The following is a 19,626-nucleotide window of genomic DNA, read 5'->3' on the forward strand; positions in this document are numbered from 1 at the left end:
TCCTCCCGCCTCAGCCTCCCAGTCACTGTGGCTCCAGGCATGCCTCCCCACAGCCAGCTCTTGCCTCCTTTTTCATCCACAAAATAGAAACAACATCTTTTGGGCTGGGGCTGGGGCTCAGTGGCAGAGCACTTGCCTAGCATGTTGAGGCCCTGGGTTCCATCCTCAGCACCACATGCAAATAAGTAAGATAAAGATATTGTGTCCATCTACAACTAAAATATATCTACATATAAAAGAAATAACATATTTCTGACCATGTGCAGATAGGAGAGGCAAAATTCTAGAAAAGGGGAACATACCAGTGCGTTATACTAACGCTCATCTCTAAGCAGCTGAAAGACACTTGGCTTCTGTATCCACGGGGTCAGCGCCCAGGGACCTGATCAACCTCCGATCAGAAAGTTGTGGGGGATTGCATCTGTACTCAACTCGTGCCGACTTCCTGCTTAATATGGCGTAACAGCTGTGCACCCCACATTCACACGTAGTCGAGGTTCTGCACCATCTGGAAGTGGTGAAGTCTCCAGGGGAATGTGTGCAGGCTTTATGCAAATACCACGCCATTTCATAGGAGGAACTTGCGCACCCGGGGGCTTTGGTTTCTGAGCGGGGTCCTAGAGCCGTCCGGTGACCACATGCTCACTTACAACTTGAGCACATGAGCTTGGGCTGCGGTTCCATAGCAGAGCGCTTATCTAGCCTGCACGAGGCCCTGGGTTCTGTCCCTCGCTCTACAAAGAAAGAAGGCACACATCTGCAGCTGCCGTCCAGCCCTTTCAGGGGCCGTGTGATGGGAACCCCACAAAGATAGCACCGTCTCCCCAGAGAGGAACTTCAGCTCTGCATGTCTGGTGGCCCTTAGCCTGAGCCTGTCACAGCCTGTCGGCAACATGTTTTCTTACGTGCTGGCTAAGCTCGGGGCTGGGGTGTGGTGCAGCGGGGGAGCACTGGGCCCAGCCCCCAGGAGCCCAGAAAAGAAAAGAAATGCTCAGGCTTCTTGGCCCACTCCCTCAGGACTTCACAGAACAGTTCCAGGTACTGCTGCCCAAAAACGCCCAGCCCTGCAGGGAGGTCATCTCTGCCCTCCTGGAGAAGATGAACGTAGACAAGAGGAGCTACCAGATCGGGAAGACCAAGGTCAGTGTTCCCACTGTGGACACACCCACCTTCCACACCCCGCACGACGCTTATGATGCCGAGAGCCGCAGGGTTCTGCAGAGCAGTGGTCTCAGGACCGCTGCTTTATCTCTTCCTACTGGGCAGTAATGTAGGCAAGGGTGGGGGCTGCCTGGCCCCGACTGTACCTCCTCCTCTTCAGCAGGACTCATATGAGCTACTCAGCCCCTCCTTTGACCATCTTCTCACAAGTAGAATAGGAAGGATCATGCTGGAAGGCAGGGTATTTAGGCCAGTTAGTAAACTTTACAGTGAGTGTTAGTCCTTTTTTGTTGCTATAACAAAATACCTGAGGCTGTGTGTTTTATAAAGGAAAGAGGTTTATTTAGCTCACTGTTCGGGAAATCTAACAGCGTGGTATCAGTTTCTGCTTAGCTCTGGGGAGGACCTCAGGGCAGATGGCATTAGAATGACAACATATGTACATGGTGAGATGGGAAGCCAGAGATGGATTTGGGGGTCACACTTGCTCCTTTAAAGCAACTCAAGGGATCTAACAGGCATCCCTCAAAACTGCTTTAATCCCTTCCAAGGTCAGCACCCTCAGCAACCTTAGTGATTGCACTTCTTTCACCCTGTCCTTTGGTGCTGGGGATAGAACCCAGGGCCTCACACATGCTAGGTGGATGCTCTACCACTGAGCTATGTCCTTAGCCCTTTTTATTTTATTTTGAGACAGGGTCTCACTAAGTTGCCAGCTGGCCTTGAACTTGTCATCCTGCCTCAGCCTCCTAAGGAGCTAGGATTATTGGCATGCAGCCATCATGTATTAGCGTAGGCCCCACCTCTTAAAGGTCCCACCACCTCATTCTACCACCCTGGTGACCAAGCGGCCAGCATGTGAACCTTGTCTAAGCATAGCACAGTGTCGGGCAGGTTTCCTTCACTTGTCTTCCCTTCCAGACACTGTCTCTGATCTCCAGTGGGTGAGCACGGGGGTTGTATCTTGTTTTTAGGGCACTGCTTGATTGCCTGTGTTTACTGTAAGTGCTGACATCAGCTCCCTGTGAAGGCCTCCCCTGCTGTGTGACAACCCCTGATGGTTTCTCAGCAAGTTAACTGAAGAGCTAGCCTTTGAACAAGCAGACTTGAAAGTTCACCAAGTACCCACACACACAGGCTCATAGCAGAGCTATCCATGGCAGCAAAAGGTGGAAATGGCCCAAATGCCCATCAGTGGGTTACTGAGTCATGACAGTGTGGTATATCCATACAGTGGAATAGTATTCAGCCATGAAAAGGACTCGAGCCCCGATCTATGCTGCAGTGTGGGTGGACCTTAAAAACATGCTAAGTGACAGAAGCCAGGCAGAAAAGGCCACATAAGAGTATGATTCCACTTACATGAAACGTCCAGAACAGGCCAGTGTATGAAGAAAGACAGACTGGTGGTTGCCAAGGGCTAGTGGGGGGATGGAGTGACTGATAATGGGGACGGGATCTCCTTTGGGAGGGATGAAAATGTTCTGGGATGAGATAAGAGGTAATGGCATCACAAAATTATGAATATGCTAAATGCCACCAAACCATTCACTTCAAAATGGTGAGTTCTGTGCTGTGTTAACTCTACTTGGCTCCTTTAGAACACGTAGGCCCTGTCTGTCAGCAGCCCCCCAGGCTCTCCCTGGGGCCCAGGAGCAGGGGCGCAGCAAGCTGACCCTGTGTGACCCCCACCCGCCAGGTCTTCCTGAAGGAGACAGAGCGGCAGGCCCTGCAGGAGACACTGCACCAGGAGGTGGTCCGCAAGATCCTGCTCCTGCAGAGCTGGTTCCGCATGATGCTGGAGCGCAGGCGCTTCCTGCAGATGAAGCGGGCGGCCGTCACCATTCAGGCCTGCTGGCGCTCCTACCGGGTGTGGCGGGCACTGGAAAGGACACAGGCGGCTGTGTACCTCCAGGCTGCGTGGAGGGGCTATCGCCAACGGAAGGCCTATCGCCACCGGAGACAGAGCATCATCCGCCTGCAGAGCCTCTGCCGGGGGCACCTGCAGCGCCGGAGGTGAGTGGGCGATGGTGGAAGCCAGCAGGTCCCTGCTGAGGGTCGACCCCAGGCACCGCGCAGCCATTGGAGCCCAGCCTTGGGAGACACCGGCATCCTCTGAATGCAGGGAGGGGCTGCCAGGAGACTGGCCCTCTGGACACAGGGGCTCCCAAGATGCTCCAGGATTGGCAGCGTTGAGGGATGAAGCTCCAGGTTGCCATTGGCCAACCTGGAATCCACCAGGGACTCGCTCTACCTGCCCACCTGGCCAGGTTGGAGGAGGACTGCCCAGGCCAGCCCACGGCCAGCCCCCTCCCTGACACTTAGAACTGGGGCATCTGCAGGGCACAGAGCCCCCAGCAGGACAGCTGTGGCTCTGACACCAGCGTCCCCAAGCTGACGCCTGCAGCCCTTCCCCCTCCCACAGCCCAGCCCTCGCCGTGAGCCGGTGGGACCCACACACGCAAAGGTCTGGAGAAAGGACCAGGCCCCAGTGGAGCCCAGAGGAGCTGGGGTGGGTCTGGCACTGGGGCTGGCCCCGGGCGCTCGCCCACTGCTGGCCCAGTCCGCCTCAGGGTTTATCGTAAGGCAGGGTCTGAGTTGCTGAGTCCGGCCTGGAACTCATGGTCCTCCTGCCTTGGCCTCCCTGGGTTAAGGGGTTTCTGAACAGACCCTCACTGTCTCCCTGAGCGGCCAGGCATCCCCGTGGGCAGGGTGTCCAGTCGATAGCAGTGAGGGGCATTGCCCGTGCCTCCCTTCCTGGCCAAAGCTGAAGGAGGTTCTGCCTCTCTGAGGGCTAGTAGGCAAAGGCTGAGCCCTGCCCACGGCCTCGAGGGGCACACGAGGGGTGCGGCCTGGAACCCTCCCGCGTCTCTGAGCCGGCGCCCTCTGCTTTCCTCACACCAGCTTCAGCCTGATGGTCTCGGAGAAGCGGAAGGCGGAGGAGCAGCTGAGGGAAGCCCTTCAAGTCACCAGGCTGGAGCCCGCGGAGGGCCGGCCGGGCCCTGTGGTCCCCGCAGAGCAGGTGGCTGAGCAGGGCAGAGGGCCCGTGGGGGACGGGTCCCCGGCAGGGGTGTCCTCACCAGAGAAAGAGGTGCCCAGCGTGGAGAAGGAAGTCCCCTCCCCGAAGAGCGCGACGGCGGAAAGTCAGGAGAGGGCGCCCAGCAGCCGGGAGAAGCGCGAGTCCCGGCGGCAGAGGGGCCTGGAGCACGTGGAGCTCCAGAAGCAGCACATGCAGTCCTGCAAGGAGGGCGTCCTCAGGGAGCCCTGCAGAAAGGCCACCCTGGAGCCCGGGGACAGCCTCGCTGCAGGCAGGAAGGACGGCAGGGCCAGTGGAGCCCCTCCAGAAGCAGGCTCGCCCAAGAGGCCCACCGTGGAGCCAGCCCCGGCCGCGGCAGGCAGCAGGGCCCCTGGAGACCTGGAGAAGGGCCCCCCCAGACGGGAGCCCGCGGCCCGGCCACATGCAGCGGCCAACCAGCCTGGCCCTGGACAGCAGGGTCAGCCTATCCATGCCGGACAGCACCCCCGAAGCCCCCAAGAGCAAGGGCAGGGCCGGCGGCAGCCCAAGGGCTCAGGACAAGCCCGAGAGCCCCAGTGGCTCCACCCAGATCCAGCGCTACCAGCACCCGGACAGTGAGCGACTGGCCAGCGTCGTCGAGCTGTGGAGGGGCAAGAAGCTGATGGCCGCCACCGGCTCCAGCGCCATGCTGAGCCAGTCCCTGGACCTCAGCGACAGGCCCTGGGGCCCGGGCAGTGCCCTCACACCCACGGAGTAAGCCCACACCCGCCCTGGTCCAGGCAGCACAGTTGCCAAGCTGGGGTGGCAGGGCCAGGGCAGCGCCGCACAGGAGGGTCATGTCCGTGGGGTGGAGCCCCACAGTGCCCACACAGAAAAGTCCTGGCCTGGGGGAGGTGGCCTCAGGTGGAGGTACCCCCTCCCCGGCCCTCCTGGACCCCAGAGATGACATTCACCCAGGGTTCCAGGAGGAGGGCGGGCTCGGCCTGACCCGAATGTCCAGCCCACAGCCCCTCCTGCTGGACAGGGAGGAAGAGGCTGGCCCCCACCAGGGCAGGCGCCCTGCGTTCTGGCCACTGCCCAGGCTGCAGCCCAGGGGGCCGTGGAGGGGCCGTCCTGGGGCCGTCAGCACCCTCCACCTGCTGGTGCCAGCCGTGTTGCGGGCACGCGCTGGGGTGAAGAGGGGACGGGTGGAGGTGGGGTGGCAGGCAGGCCTGGAAGGAGAGGCTGCAGCTGTGAAGGTGGAGTGGGAGCCAGGAGGGGTGGGGAGGCGAGGCCGTGGTGATGGAGGTGACGGGCGTGACAGGCAGGCGGACAGGCCTCGTGCTGAGGCGGGTTCTCCCTCTGCTGCCAACACAGGGCCTGCCGTAGAGGCGTCCAGTGCATTGTGTGTAGCAGTGTCCCTGGCACCACCTGCCAGTTGGCAGTAGCGGGTGGACACGGGTAGAGGAGCGCTGGAGGGGGTGGAGACGATGGGCGGAGACCGGGTGCAATCGGGGTACAGGTGGGAGGCGGATGTATGCAGGCCACGGAGACGCGCGGAGGTGTGTGATAAGCGGGGCGCTGAGCAGTGGTCGGGAGCTGCGTAGAGAAATGGAGCCAGCGGGGCTGCTGGGTGGAGAGGTGGGGGCAGGGCCCGTGAGGCAGGAGTCCGTTCCCTAGCGGGGGCATCCCTGGCCCCGCCGGTAGATGCCAGGAGCACCCGTCCCCTTCTGCCTGCCAATCCTGAGCACCAGGCTCCAGACACAGCCACGGGGGTGCACCGCTGCGAGGCCCGCTGCACCAGGACAGGAGAGCTCCCTGCCGCGCCCCCGGGGTAAGGCCGCGTTTCTGTTCCCTGCAGGGAGAGGCGCGCCTCCTTGTCCACGAGCGATGTCTCCAGGCTGTCCCCTGCCAAGGCACAGGTCAGGCCATGGGTGCAGCCCACTTCCACCCCAGACAGGAGCGGAGTCAGTGGCTGGAGCGCACAGTGGGGAAGCAGGGTCCCCAGCACAGCCGCCCACCTCACCCAGGCCGTCCTCTCGCAGACGTCAGCAGACGCCGAAGGGGAGCTGAGCACAAAGAAGCCAGCTGTGCAGAAGAAGAAGTCGGGAGACACGTCCTCCGGCCCAGAGGCAGGGCTGTCCCCGGGCTCCCAGGCTGACTCTAAGTAAGGAGGTTGAGGGCCAGGCCCCCAGAGGGTGCCCCAGGGTCCCTGCCGCGCCTCCCCTCAGTCTGCTCTTGCACACCAATCACACAGGTGAAGCACAAGGGGACAGTAGAAATTCCATAGGGGCGACTCAGGAGGCTCAGGTAGGAGGATCACAAGTTAAGACCAGCCAGGACTACTTGGCCAGCCTCTGACTCAAAACATAAAAAGGGCTGGAGATAGAACTTAGTGGTAGAGCATTCCTGGGCTTGATCCCCAATACTAAAACTTGTTTGGAGAGGTCCCAAACTCAGAGCTTCCCATGGCCCTGCCTCAGAAGCCACCCACTGCCAGCTGCAGTGGTGCACACCTGTAATCCCAGCAGCTTGGGAGGCTGAGGCAGGAGGATCATAAGTTCCAAACCAGCCTCAGCCACTTAGTAAGGCCCTAAGTAACTTATTGAGACCCTGTCTCTAAATAAAATAGTAGAAAGGACTAGGAATGTGGCTCAATGGTTTAGTGCCCCTGGGTTCAGTCCCTGGTACCAAAAAAAAAAAAAAACTGAACTTGCCCACAAAGCCCAAGCCTACGACATTCTTTAGCACAGGCTGGCCACACCTGTTTGCATGAGGCCCAGGAAACCTCAAGCCAGCCCAGGATACCTCCTCTGGGTCTGCAGACAGACAACTTCCCTTTGGATTTTTAATGGAGTCAAATCCAGTTCTCACCTCTGGGAACACTTCCTAGATCCTCAAATAGTAAAATTTAGGCCAAGGTCTGTCCCAGAGGCCTGAGAGCCCCGCCTGGTTCTTCACAGAGAGGATAGGCCATGGCACAGGGGAGGTTTGATCCAGAACAGGCAGGGCAGAGGAGCCACAGGATGGGCTCCCCAGGCATGGGGACAGAGCCCCTGCTGCAGAGGCCACTGCATCGCAGAGTTCTCCAACCTGAGCAGCAGGAGCTTTTCCTCACAGCCGGAGGCCACAGGTTCAAACTCCATGTGTCCTGCCCCCCTCCCAGAGGCCGCAGAGGGTCTCCCTCCTGGCCCCGTCTGGCTGCTGGGCTGCAGGCAGTGGCCACACCGCTCCGGTCGCCCCTCTTCATCCGGCCATTGCCTGCCCTCTCATCCCTCCCTCTCATAAGAACACATGGCATTGGATTTGGGACAGCAGGGTCCATCCAGGATGCTGTCCCAGAAGCCATCACATAGACACATCCAAAGGCCCTCCTCCCAAATAAGGTCACCTCGCAGGCCCTGGGGTCAGCATGGGGACACAACCTAGGGACAGCCGTTCGCCCCACAGCATCCAGCAGTCACAGTTCACGGTCTGGCGCTCATGCTTCCTTTTTGTCTGATTCTGGGCCTATGAAAACAAAGGGAGCAGGAATGTTTTCTGGGGTGCTGGGCACTGAGGCCTGGGCCACTCAACCACTGTGCTGTGTCCCCAAGGACCCCCTTTTTTGGAGATGGGGTGTCACTAAATTACTGAAGTTGGCCTCAAACTTAAGATTCTCCTGCACAGCCTCCTGAATAGCTAGGATTGCTATTTGGGCTCACCACTGCGCCCCAGCAAGGTCTCGGCCTTTAAAAGAGAAAAAGAAAGCGTGTTCTGTCTCCACAGATCCACATTTAAGAGGCTTTTCCTACATAAAACCAAGGATAAGAAGTGCAGCCTGGAGGGCGCCGAGGACGGGGAGAGCCCTGCGCCACATGCCCCACTGGACGCCTCGGCCCCCCGGAGGGGTCTAGAAGGTCAGAGCCAGAGCCTCGGGGAAGGGGGCACTGCCCCTGCCGCATCTGCGGACACCGAGTCCCCAGCAGGCGCAGGTGGGCCGTGGGAGAGGCACTGAGTCTGGGTCCCACTGCTCTGCATTTCTGACTGCCCCAGGGTGCCAGCCGGCCACCACCCCCAGACACACCCTCACAGCTGCTCTGTGTCCCCACAGCCCCCTCTGGCCACCAGCACCGCCACACAGCAGGCGAGAAGCACACCAAGGAGACAGGAGGCAAAGGAAAGAAGAACCGAAACCTCAAGATCGGCAAGATCACAGTGTCGGAGAAGTGGCGGGAATCGGTGTTCCGCAAGATCACCAACGCCAACGAGCTCAAGTACCTGGACGAGTTCCTGCTCAACAAGGTGGGCCACTGCGCAGTCCCTGTCCTCAGCAGGCCAGAAACAGCTCACAGCTGGGCAAGGTGCCGGTAGGGCACGTGCTGAGCACGAGGCCTGGGTGCCAGCCCCGCACCACGGGGAAAGTCTTTTTTTAAATTTTTTTGGTACTGGGTACTGAACCATTGAATCCAGAGGCACTTACCCACTGCGCCATATCCCCAGCCCTTTTTTGTATTTTGTTAGAGACAGGGTCTCACTGAGTTGCTTAGGGCCTCGCTAAGTTGCTGAGGCTGGCTTCGAACTCTGAATCCTCCTGCCTCAGCCTCCAGAGCTGCTGGGATGACAGGCATGCACCACGGTACCCAGCAGAAAAAATCTTTATCATTAACTCTGTCACTGCACTGCAGACTAGAACACCAGATGCCGACCCTGTTAACCGAACCCCGCCTGCTGCCCAGCCTTCCGCCTGCCCCTGCCCACTCCTATTCTGTTTAGAACACTGTTGCAAAATGCGACGTCTCGCTACAGTCCCTGATTAAGCATGACCTGCGCCTCAGGGGTAAAGGTGAACCACCCACCTGGGGGTGTCCCACAGCACACACAACTGTGATCCAGAGCTTCCCGGGGGAAGCAGGAGACACTGAAGGGACAGCAGCATCCCCAAGTGACCCAGACCCCTTGAGGTAGCCCACTGCTGGGGTGTGGCTAGGTGCAAGCCCCAGGATGGGGCGGCAGGAAGAGCCTGGAGCCAACCTGTGGCTGTCATCCAGACGTGATCCTGTCCTCCAGGGGCCATTGACAGTATCTGGGGACATTCTCGTTATGACTGGAAGCAGGAGCCCCACTGGCATCTGGGGGGTGGAGGCCAGGGATGCTGCTCAGTGGCCCCCAGTGCACAGCCCATCCCACTACGGATACCAGAGAGCTGAATGGTGTCCCCTGAGGCTGGAAGAGGACTTAGAACAGAAGTGACCCCCACGGCATCCCCTAGCAGTGCAGTCCCTCAGCTCAGGGCAGTGAGGGACACGCCGCCCTCTGCTTGCAGATAAATGACCTGCGCTCCCAGAAGACGCCCATCGAGAGCTTGTTCATCGAAGCCACCGAGAAGTTCAGGAGCAACATCAAAACCATGTACTCTGTTCCGGTTCGTGGCGACCCCAGGCCCTCGGCGTTCCCCCTGCCCTCCTCCAGAGCTGTCCTCATTCGTCCACAGCCCCTGCCCTGGGGGTGACACCTTGCCTTCCTGCAGAATGGGAAGATCCACGTCGGCTACAAGGACCTAATGGAGAACTACCAGATTGTGGTCAGCAACCTGGCCACAGAGCGTGGTGAGAAGGACACCAACCTGGTCCTCAACCTCTTCCAGTCTCTGCTGGACGAATTCACCCGCGGTTACACCAAGAATGACTTTGAGCCTGCGAAGGTGCCCCCGGCCTCCTCGCCCCGCGCGCCCCCACCCTGCTGCAGGGCTTCCCTTCCACTAGGGGACTTGGTGCCAGCTTCAGAGGAGGGAGGGGTCGCAGTCCCCAGAGCCCTCCAGCCTCCCCTGCAAGGGTCCAGAATGTTCTTGGCACCCCCACGGCCAGGCAGGCCCGGTGTCCCTATGAGGACCTCATGTTCGTGTCCTTCCCAGCAGAGCAAAGCTCAGAAGAAGAAGCGGAAGCAGGAGCGTGCCGTGAGTAGGCGTGGGCGGGCGTGCCTGTCGGCAGTCGTGTGCGTGTGCAGTGTGCATGCAGGTGTGAGCCCCCCGTGAGGCTGCCCCCGGGTTCCAAGGGAGGCTCATCCCTCTGCCCCCGCAGGTCCAGGAGCACAACGGGCACGTGTTCGCCAGCTACCAGGTGAGCATCCCGCAGTCCTGCGAGCAGTGCCTCTCCTACATCTGGCTCATGGACAAGGCCCTGCTCTGCAGCGGTGAGTGCCTGCGGCGGCCCCGCCCTACTGTCCCCGCTGCCAGTCTCACTGGAATATCCCTGTGCCTCTCACCCTCTGAAGCCGTTCACGCCCTGCGGCCCGCCTGGTCACTCCCCAGCAGAGCTCAGCCCTCAGCGGCCCTGAGGCCCCGCTCGGCTCTCACCACCTCCTCACACACACGGGACACGCCACCCTGTGTCTCTTACATGCCGCTCCTGCTGCCTGAACCGTCACCCCCTCCCAGGCTCAGGAGCTGAGACAGGTGCAGCCCAGAAGCACAGAGCTGGCCACGGTCACGCTGCTGGAAGGCAGCCCGGCCAGGACCCCGGGGCCAGCAGGCTTCTCACACTGTGCTGCCTGCCTTCTGCCAGAACCCCGCAGGCCGGGGTCCTTTCAGCCCCTGAAAGCTCCCTTCTGTTCCATTGCCCCCCTGTGCAGAGCACTCCCACCACTCTAGCTGTCACTGTCCTGAGATGAGGACTCAGGACCTGGCCCGTCCCCTTGCCATAGGGCACCTCCCCTCCAGGAGCCAGCTCCCTTCCTCTTGGCAGAGCTGACTTGCTCTCTGCAAGAAAATGTGATGCTACGTCACATACCCTGGGGCTCAGAGCAGCATCGCTCATGCCACCATAATGTACCATGTCCCCAGGGTCACCTCCTGGCTGGATGGAGGCCTGGGCCTGTTCTTTGTCCCAATGGCCTGCTGGGTCGGGTCTGAAGCCACTAACAGTCATCAGCTCTGAAAACCTGCCCGAGCAGCCTCTTATGGGAATCGAGGTGGAGATTATTGTGATGCAATTTAAAAGGCAGTCGGGGGCCCTGACCAATGAGGTGGGCAGTCCTAGGAACCTGGGGTGTGTGGTGCACCCCCTGTGACCCGCCTGTACCCTCCTACAGTGTGCAAGATGACCTGCCACAAGAAGTGTGTGCACAAGATTCAGAGCTACTGCTCCTACACGTGTGGGAGGAAGGTGAGCGTGCTCAGGTCCGGAACTTTCCAGAACACTGCCCAGGACAGTGGGGAGGCAGTAGTTGTGAGGGCCATGTGAAGCACTGGGCAGGCACAGGGAGGTGGCACGAGGGCCTGCAGTCCCTGGTTCTGCTGCAGAACACACCTCTGTCCCCAGCTGTAAAGCCCCCGTGACCCCTGGTCCAGGCCAGGCAGAGGGACGCCTCTCCACTCTGACACACAGAAGTGGGGTCCTGAGTGCTGGGGGTGCAGCAAGAGTCAGGATCCACTTTGAGGGGACTGTGGGGCCAGGGAGTAGCCTCTCCCCAAGAAGATCCTGCTCCATGGCTGCTGCATGGAGGGAGCCTGCCCCAGGGCCATCAAGGCGACCGCTGCAACCTAGTGCCCCAGCAACTGTGCAAGAGGGGACAGGAGCAGGGAAGGCTGGAGCCCACAGAGGTGGCCCCTGGGCTCTGGGCAGGACCAGGAGGGAGGGTGCTGAGGGTGAGCTGGAAGAGCCTCGCCCATCCTGCTCTGCAGAGTGAGCCGGGTGTCGAGCCAGGCCACTTCGGCGTGTGCATGGACAGCCTGACCAGTGACAAGGCCTCTGTGCCCATCGTGCTGGAGAAGCTTCTGGAACACGTAGAGATGCACGGCCTATACACCGAGGGCCTCTACCGCAAGTCAGGCGCTGCCAATCGTACTCGAGAGCTCCGGCAAGCACTGCAGGCAGGTAGGCCTCAGGCAGGTGTGGCCGGGCCGGGTCCCTGCCATACCTGCCCATGCGCCACCCACCAGCCTCTACCCCACAGACCCTACGGCGGTCAGGCTGGAGGACTTCCCCATCCACGCCATCACCGGCGTGCTGAAGCAGTGGCTGCGGGAGCTGCCTGAGCCCCTCATGACCTTCGCCCAGTACGGCGACTTCCTCCGGGCCGTCGGTGAGCCCTGCGGCACATGGACACAGTGGGCAGTGGGCAGTGTGAGCCTTGGGTGGACACCGCCAGGGGAGAGACGAGCGCGTGCCCTGTGGCCGGGCATAGCGGAGTCAGCCCAGCCTCGGTCCCGTCACGGTGGGGTCCCCCTAGCCTTCCCAAGGACAGCGCAGAAGTGCCCCTGCACTGAGGCATGCTGGGGAGGAGGGCACGCGCCAGGCGGTGACGGCCTCCACTCTGCAGAGCTCCCCGGGAAGCAAGAGCAGCTGGCCGCCATCTACGCGGTGCTGGAGCACCTGCCCGAGGCCAACCACAACTCCCTGGAGCGCCTCATCTTCCACCTTGTCAAGCAAGTGCCTCCCCCCCGCCGCCCTCCCCACCAGGACCCCGTGAGGCGCCCACTCTGGTCAGCCTGGCCTGGGGGCGTAACTCCGGGACACTGGCCAGTGTTGGGGTCTGGGAGGGGACCAGACTCTGGGGCACCTGGGCTCCTTTGTGCCGCCCCCCGCGTCTCCCACCTCTGGGCCGCAGCACTTCTTTCCTGGAAGCCACCCAGAGCCCCCGGGACCTCCCTCTCTGGGTCACAGCTGCTCCCTAACTGCCAGTGGCCATGCAGGGTGGCCCTGCTTGAGGATGTGAATCGCATGTCACCTGGGGCACTGGCCATCATCTTCGCACCCTGCCTCCTGCGCTGCCCCGACAACTCGGACCCGCTGACCAGCATGAAGGATGTCCTGAAGATCACCACGTGAGTACCAAGGGGCGGTCGCCGCCAGGCACACCACACCTGGTGTGGCCCGGCCTGTGGTGGAACACAGAGCCTGAGCAGACGCCACCGCCAACGTCTCCCCCGCCGCGCACAGCTGTGTGCAGGGAGAAGTCTGGAAGAGGGGCCAGGTGGCAGTGGCCCTGGAGTTCTCCTGAGCGAGGAGTCACAGTCACCTTCGTGTGGCTGCTTTACCCTGCGTTCTTTTTATTTATTTATTTATTTATTTATTTTTATTGTTGTGGTGCCTCACACGCACTAAGCCAGCAGCCAGCACTGAGGGGCACCCCAGTACCACCCCCGTCATCCCAGACGGGCTCTGGTGGGCACATCGTTTTAGACTAAAACCGACTAAAACCATTTAGCAAAGGCTGTGAGGTGAGGGGATTAGGGTTCCTGGCACTGCCCAGAATCCTCCTCCTGCAGACAGCACCCAAGTGGGACTCACTTCCAGGCTGGTGAAGGTGCCACCTGACATCACTCCCAAGCAGTGAGGGTCTTCTGAGTTCTTTTGAGGCCAAGACAGTAAAAAAGAAGAGAAATCCCTCATACCTTGTGGCAACGGGAGTGGCAGAGGATGCCTAATTTTTCTAGAATTTTCTTCTCCACCCCCACTCAACCGTTCTTCAGAAGAACTCAGAGGGCTGGGTGTGGTGACAGGTGCCTATAAGCCCAGCAACTCAAGAGGCTGAGGATTGAAGTTCCAGGCCAGCTTGGGCATCTTAGCAAGACCCTGTCTTAAAAGAACTCAGAAGATGGTCAGTCTTACATAATAGAACTTTTTTAGGTTAGTAGCTATGAAAATCAGAGCCTGTCACATAGGTGGCTTTGTAATGCAAGCACACCCAGAGGTGGCCCGAGAGGAACACATTACGTGGGTCCCCCAGCCATGTGCTCAGGGGTGCCAGCAGAAAGCAGAGGGGCAAGGAGGTGCGGGGGTTCTGGCCCACCCCAGGGGCTAAGCATGGGCAGGTCTGCTTCCAGTCCCTTCAAGCACATCCTTTGATCCTTATTCTTATTTGGTCGTGATAATGGGAGCTGGGAGCAGTGACTGTCTCTCCATCCAGCCTGAGTGCCCGCCTCTCCTTCCCTCCGTTATTGACCACTCCAGGCTGACCCTGACCTGTGAGCAGATGCAGTGCAGGTCAGAGCTCATGTTCTGAGCCCCTGGGGCTGGCTGCTCACTGGCCCTGGGAGGAAATGCCAGGCTGCCTGTGCCCATAGTCCTCTAAGGCAGGCGATCCCCGTCCTGGGGGCCCCTCCCGCCCTCCGCACTGTTCCTCTTCCAACAGGGAGGCTTGCAGAGACCAAGATCTCATGGCTCAGAAGTTCATGCAGCATGGGAGCCAGAGACCCCAGCTGTGTCCCAGCCCCTGCCTGCTCTCTGGCCACTGTGCCACAGTTCTTGACTAGCACGTGCCTGAGCTCAGGGCACCCCCAGGACAGTAGCTGAATCCCTACCTGCTGTGGGTCTTCCCTGTAGGTGCGTGGAGATGTTGATCAAAGAGCAGATGAGAAAGTACAAAGTAAAGATGGAGGAGATCAACCAGCTGGAGGCTGCAGAGAGCATCGCCTTTCGCAGGCTCTCGCTCCTGCGACAAAATGCTGTGAGCACCCAGGCGGGGAGGGGCCTGGATGGGTGGGGCCTCATGAAGGGAGGGCGCCCTGAGGGCAGCGCCTGGACGGAGGGGCCTAGGAGTGGGTGGGGCCTGTTTGCGGTGGGCGTGGTCTCGTTACCCTGGTTCTCCCGCTGACTCTCAGCTTCAACTTGGGCCCCGGGGCCTCATGACTGCACAGGTAGGGGCAGAGCCCCTGGCTTGACCAAAAGATTACAGCCCACACTCTACCTAACACCAACTGCCCCTTACTGGACAGGTGGAAGGACCTGTCACCCACTTGGTGGTAGCTTGGGTCATCTGTCTAGCCTTGTCTCTTGCTGACCTGGCCCCCACACACAGAAAGATGTTCCCATAGCAAGAAAAGAGGTCTCACGTGGTGGGGCAGGGGTCCAGTGGACAGCAGGTCCTGGGCTCCCAAAGAAACCGGGAAAACCTTCCCGCGCCGGCTACTGGACTGCCCCCAACTTGCCGGCATTGCAGCAGCCTTGGTGGGTTTGTTCACCCTATCTTCATCTCTCCCCCAGCCATGGCCTCTCAAACTGGGGTTTTCGTCTCCCTATGAGGGGGTCCTGGTATGTACGCGTTCTGTGGGCCCGCGGTGCATGTCTCCCAGTGTGGTGCACGATGGGGTTCCCTTGGCCCCTGGGGTTCTGGTAGCATAGAGGAGCATGTCCTAATCTTCCAAAAGTGCATGCTGGGGGTGGCCCCTTGCCTGCTGACCCTCCATGCAGAGGACCACTAATCATCCAAGTGCCAGCCACTCTGTCCATGCGGGATTCCTGGAGAAGTCTCACCAAGAGCCCCACGGGCCACAGCAGAACTAACTCCCTTGGAGCTGCTTGCTCCGCCCACCCCCTGCTGAGAGCAACTAAGCTCCGCCCCATGAGGACACGAAGCTCCACCTCTTGAGGTTGCTGGTCAGACCTGTTGCTTCCCTATTTTCAGAACAAGAGCCCCAAGGCCCAGGTGAGCAGAGACAGCAGCCTGGAGGAGCTAGAAGTGCTGCCGGAAGAGGAGGCAGCAGGCGGTGATGAGGACCGGGAGAAGGAGATCCTCATGGAGCGGATCCAGTCCATCAAGGAGGAGAAGCAAGTGTCCTTTCACCCCTTCTCCCTCTGCGCTGGCTATTCAGTCCCCGTCCACAGCCCCCTGGAGCAGTAGAAGATGTGGTCACTGGACAGTGGCAGTCAGGGTCTCCCAGGGGGTCTTCCTGACCTTGCCAGGCTCAGTTCTGCCGTGCCTAGCACAGAGCAGAAAATATTCACCTTGCAGGAATCTGCTATCCTCAGACTTGACCATGAAGCTTGCAGAAGGCTGTTTAAACCCAGGCGTGGGCTGCAGTGCAGCTTAGTGATAGGGTGCTGGCCTAGCCTGTGGGCCCTGGGTTCCATCCCGAGCACCACCACCAAAAAAAGAAAAAAAAAAAAAAAAAGTGGCTTGAGGCAAGTGCACACTTGTAGTCCCAGCTATTTGGGAGACTGAGGCAGGAGGACTGGTGAGGTCCAGGAGTTCAAGGCCAGCCTGGGCAACATAGGAGCCCCGTTTGGAAAAAAAAAAAAAAAAAAAAGTTAATGCCAGAAAAACAGGTGTGGCCAGGTTGTTTGGCCACCTTACTCTTAGGAACACGGGAGATTGCTCCAGGCAGAGGAACAGCAGCAGCCTCGGCCCCAGGCGGAGCGCATGGCTAGCTCGGTGCTGGGCAGAAGCCCAGCTCCCTCAGTACCTGAGTGCCAGGCTGTGAGAAGCCTCAGAGGGCCCAGGGCCCAGGGCACTCAGGCCACGTGTGCACAGGTTGGGGAGCGTGCCAGGCAGCCACCTAGAGAACACTTCCATGGGGTGGCTTCTCACAGAGGAGCGGCCCTGGACATGGTGACCCCTCACCCCCAGGGAGGACATCACCTACCGGCTCCCAGAGCTGGACCCAAGGGGCTCTGACGAGGAAAACCTGGACTCGGAGACATCAGCCAGCACCGAGAGCCTGCTGGAGGAGCGGGCGGGGCGGGGGGCCCCGGAAGGTCAGTATTAAGGTCGTGTCCACCGTGCTCTTTCCCATCCACCCCAGCAGCCCCCGGGGCGCGGGTTCATCTGCCCACCCCAAAGCCGCAGTAACCCTGCCATCTGTCTCTCAAAAGGGCCCCCCACGCCTGCTCTCCCCTGCCCCACTGCGCCCACCCCAAGCCCCCTCCCCGCGGCAGCCGCCCCTCCACGACGAAGGCCGTCCTCCTTCGTCACCGTCAGAGTGAAGACCCCCCGGCGGACCCCCGTCATGCCCACGGCCAACATCAAGCTCCCACCTGGCCTGCCCTCCCACCTTTCTGGATGGGCACCAGGGGTCCAGGAGGCTGCTGTCCCAGTGAGGCGCCGAGAGCCACCTGCCCGCCGCCCGGACCAGGTGCACTCTGTGTACATCACACCCGAGGTGAACCTGCCTGCACAGGGTGTCCTGGGACCCCTGGAGGAGGACCTGCCTCCTGGGTTCAAGCGGAGGTACTCGGACCCCCCAGTGTACTGCCTGCCCCCAGCCTCGGGTCAGGCCAACGGCTGAGGGTGCCGGCGGCAGTCTGCGTGTCCAAGGACGGCCCCTGGGCTGCAGCTGGGCCTGAGCTGTGGAGCTAGCCTCCAGCTGAGAAAGATCCAGAAAGAAAAGCTCCAGCCGTGGAGCGAGGTGGGCACAGGCTCCAAGTGCAGGCGCGGCAGGACAGGCGCACCCGGGCCAGCCCCGAGCTGCCCCCGCCTGCAGCACCGGCTCGGTGGCAGCCAGCGGCAGCTTCCCCTCTTTTGTGTGTTTTACCGTAACTGTTTCTTTGTACGTGGTTTACATGACTTTTAAGTTGTAACAGCCTTAACGGAGACCAAATCGTTTTTTATTATGTGTATGTTCAAACTTTTATATTAACGCTGTGCGTCTCCCTGTAACCTGGACGGGTCCTCAGAGCAGGGCCGCTCGTTCAGCTGCTGTGCTGCATCCAGTCGGTGGGAGGTCAGCAAACTGGGACCCTGCAGAAGGGGTTTAGCCCCTGGGGACACCTGGCCACCCCGTCTGTTTCCAACACGTGTCTCCGACAGCAGTGGCCACCTGGCCCGCGTACATTCCAGGGAACACTGGAGCCTTCCACAGGGGTCAGGGCTTTCGGCTGGAGCCAGGATATGAATCGGGATGGCCCTTGACCCGGGCAGCACCGACCTTGCATCCCAGGGAGATCTGAATGTGGCTGTCACACCTCCCTCTACCATGCCTGGGTGCCTGAGGCTGGAGAAGGCTGCCCTGGGCACTGCCTGCCCGTGTGACATGAGCCAATGACCCAGGACGTTAGGGATGGGCAGGGCAGGGACGGCGAAGCCTGCAGTTGTCCGTCCCTCCAGCAGCAGCCTGGGGATCCTGGAGTGGAGCGCTCCCCTCTCAGGCCCCACCCACTCCCCAGACGCTTGGACACTTGGCCACAGGCCTGGGACAAAGGGCACTCTGCACAAGGTGTGAAATAAAGAAAAAAGTGCCTGAGAAGTGTTTCTGTGGGATTCTTGCTCAGCCTGGCTTGGGAGTAGGAGTGGCCAGCCCTGCAGCCTCTGCCCAGAGCACTGCAGGGCATGAATTGCCTGGAGGGACCAGCCCTGACCCTCCAGCCAAAGGCGCCCTTGGACTTTTTCACAAGCTCTTCACCGAGGGGAGACAGATGAGCCTGGTTTGTCTCTGTTGTTATTGTCTGGTTCGGGGGGTGGGGGTGGGGGTGGGGGTGGGGGTGGGCTTGATTTGAAGTGCTGGGTTCCAGGGCCTCGCACAGGCTGGGCAGGCACTGCCTCTGACTTGCGCGACCAGCCCCTTCTGTTTTTATTTTGGAACAGGATCTCATTTCAATTGCCCCGGCCGACCTCTTAGCCTCCCGAGTTCCGGGAGCGCAGGTGTGCCCCGCCTGAGACGGGCTCCTGTCCTGCTAGAACAGGGACCAGGAGCTCCCAGAAGGGCCGCAGCGCCTCCCTGCGTCAGCAGGAGCCTGTGCCCAGCCGAGGCATAGGGGCTGAGCATCTCTGATCTGAAATGCTCCAAGATCCAAAACTGAGCAGACACACCACAGGAGGAAGACTCCATGCCCAATCGAGATGAGGGGTCTCTGTCGAAACACCAATACTGCACAAAATTTACCTCGGCCTAGGGGTGTAACTCAGTGATACAGCACGTGCTTATCATGGCAGAGGCCCTGGGTTCAACCCCAGCACCCTCAGACGATCTGTAAAAGGCATATGAAACATCAGTTTTGTGTTCAGACTTGGGTCCCATCTCCAACATATCTTGTTATGTATAAATGTTCCTGATTCCAAATTCCAAAAATCTCTGAAATCCAAAACACTGCTGGACCCAAACAGTTGGGATAGGAGACACCCAACCTGTGTCGCTGCAGAGGCCACACCCCCCCCCCCCCCCGTGGAGGGGCAGTTCCTTACGAGTGGGGGAGAATCAGGAGCAACCACTGCACCGGTGGGCCAATCCCATGAGCCGCTGTGAGAACTGACGGGCAGGGACCCTGGGGGCCTGAAGAAGCCAAGTCCTGCAGGTGCTGGAGAAGCGGGGAGGTTGATCCAAGGCCATCACCGCTGAGAAGGAGCGGGGCTGGGATTCAGATCCAGAGGTCCCTTTACTGGCCCAGGTTCGGTCTCCTCTGTGGTGTTTTCAGAGGACATCAGGCCCACCTGTGTGACCAGACACAGGGTACGGCAGGGGAGCGGAGACTGATGAGAGCTGCAGGCCAAGCTGTGAAGCCCCCACCCTCACTGCACGCTCCTGCAAACCTGAGGGAACTGCGTCTTCCCAGGGCTCTGGATGGGCTGAACCTGGTCCCCACCCCCGATTAGGGGTGACAGCCCTACGTCTCGCTTCCGAGGCTAGCTCATGTCCTCGAGGCAAGCACTGTCACGCTGTCCATTTCCCAGGCAAAAAAAGCCCAGAAGAGAAATCTGTCCAAGGCCATGGCGGCGGGTGGGGCCAAGACTCAGAGCTGGGACCCGGAGGCTCATAAGGTATGCAACCGTGAAGTAGG

At 60.2% G+C, this 19,626-nt stretch overlaps 1 protein-coding gene across 1 annotated transcript in view; it reads left to right on the forward strand.

Moving 5' to 3' along the window:
- The window catches only part of MYO9B (myosin IXB), a 92,689-nt gene extending 73,784 nt beyond the window's left edge, over window positions 1-18,905 (forward strand). The window contains 22 exon segments of the mRNA XM_079116629.1: window positions 1,018-1,140; window positions 2,861-3,177; window positions 4,066-4,585; window positions 4,587-4,930; window positions 6,018-6,323; window positions 7,925-8,130; window positions 8,250-8,440; window positions 9,462-9,560; window positions 9,666-9,839; window positions 10,050-10,091; window positions 10,216-10,327; window positions 11,225-11,298; window positions 11,817-12,009; window positions 12,089-12,217; window positions 12,455-12,560; window positions 12,828-12,959; window positions 14,461-14,584; window positions 15,121-15,168; window positions 15,542-15,688; window positions 16,488-16,611; window positions 16,729-18,276; window positions 18,437-18,905. Coding sequence (XP_078972755.1) covers window positions 1,018-1,140; window positions 2,861-3,177; window positions 4,066-4,585; window positions 4,587-4,930; window positions 6,018-6,323; window positions 7,925-8,130; window positions 8,250-8,440; window positions 9,462-9,560; window positions 9,666-9,839; window positions 10,050-10,091; window positions 10,216-10,327; window positions 11,225-11,298; window positions 11,817-12,009; window positions 12,089-12,217; window positions 12,455-12,560; window positions 12,828-12,959; window positions 14,461-14,584; window positions 15,121-15,168; window positions 15,542-15,688; window positions 16,488-16,611; window positions 16,729-17,141 — 3,924 coding nt within the window. The 3' untranslated portion in view covers window positions 17,142-18,276; window positions 18,437-18,905.
- The last annotated feature ends 721 nt before the right edge of the window (window positions 18,906-19,626 follow it).

This window comes from Sciurus vulgaris (genome assembly GCF_902686455.1).
Source record: "Sciurus vulgaris genome assembly, chromosome: 16".
NCBI lineage: Eukaryota > Metazoa > Chordata > Mammalia > Rodentia > Sciuridae > Sciurus > Sciurus vulgaris.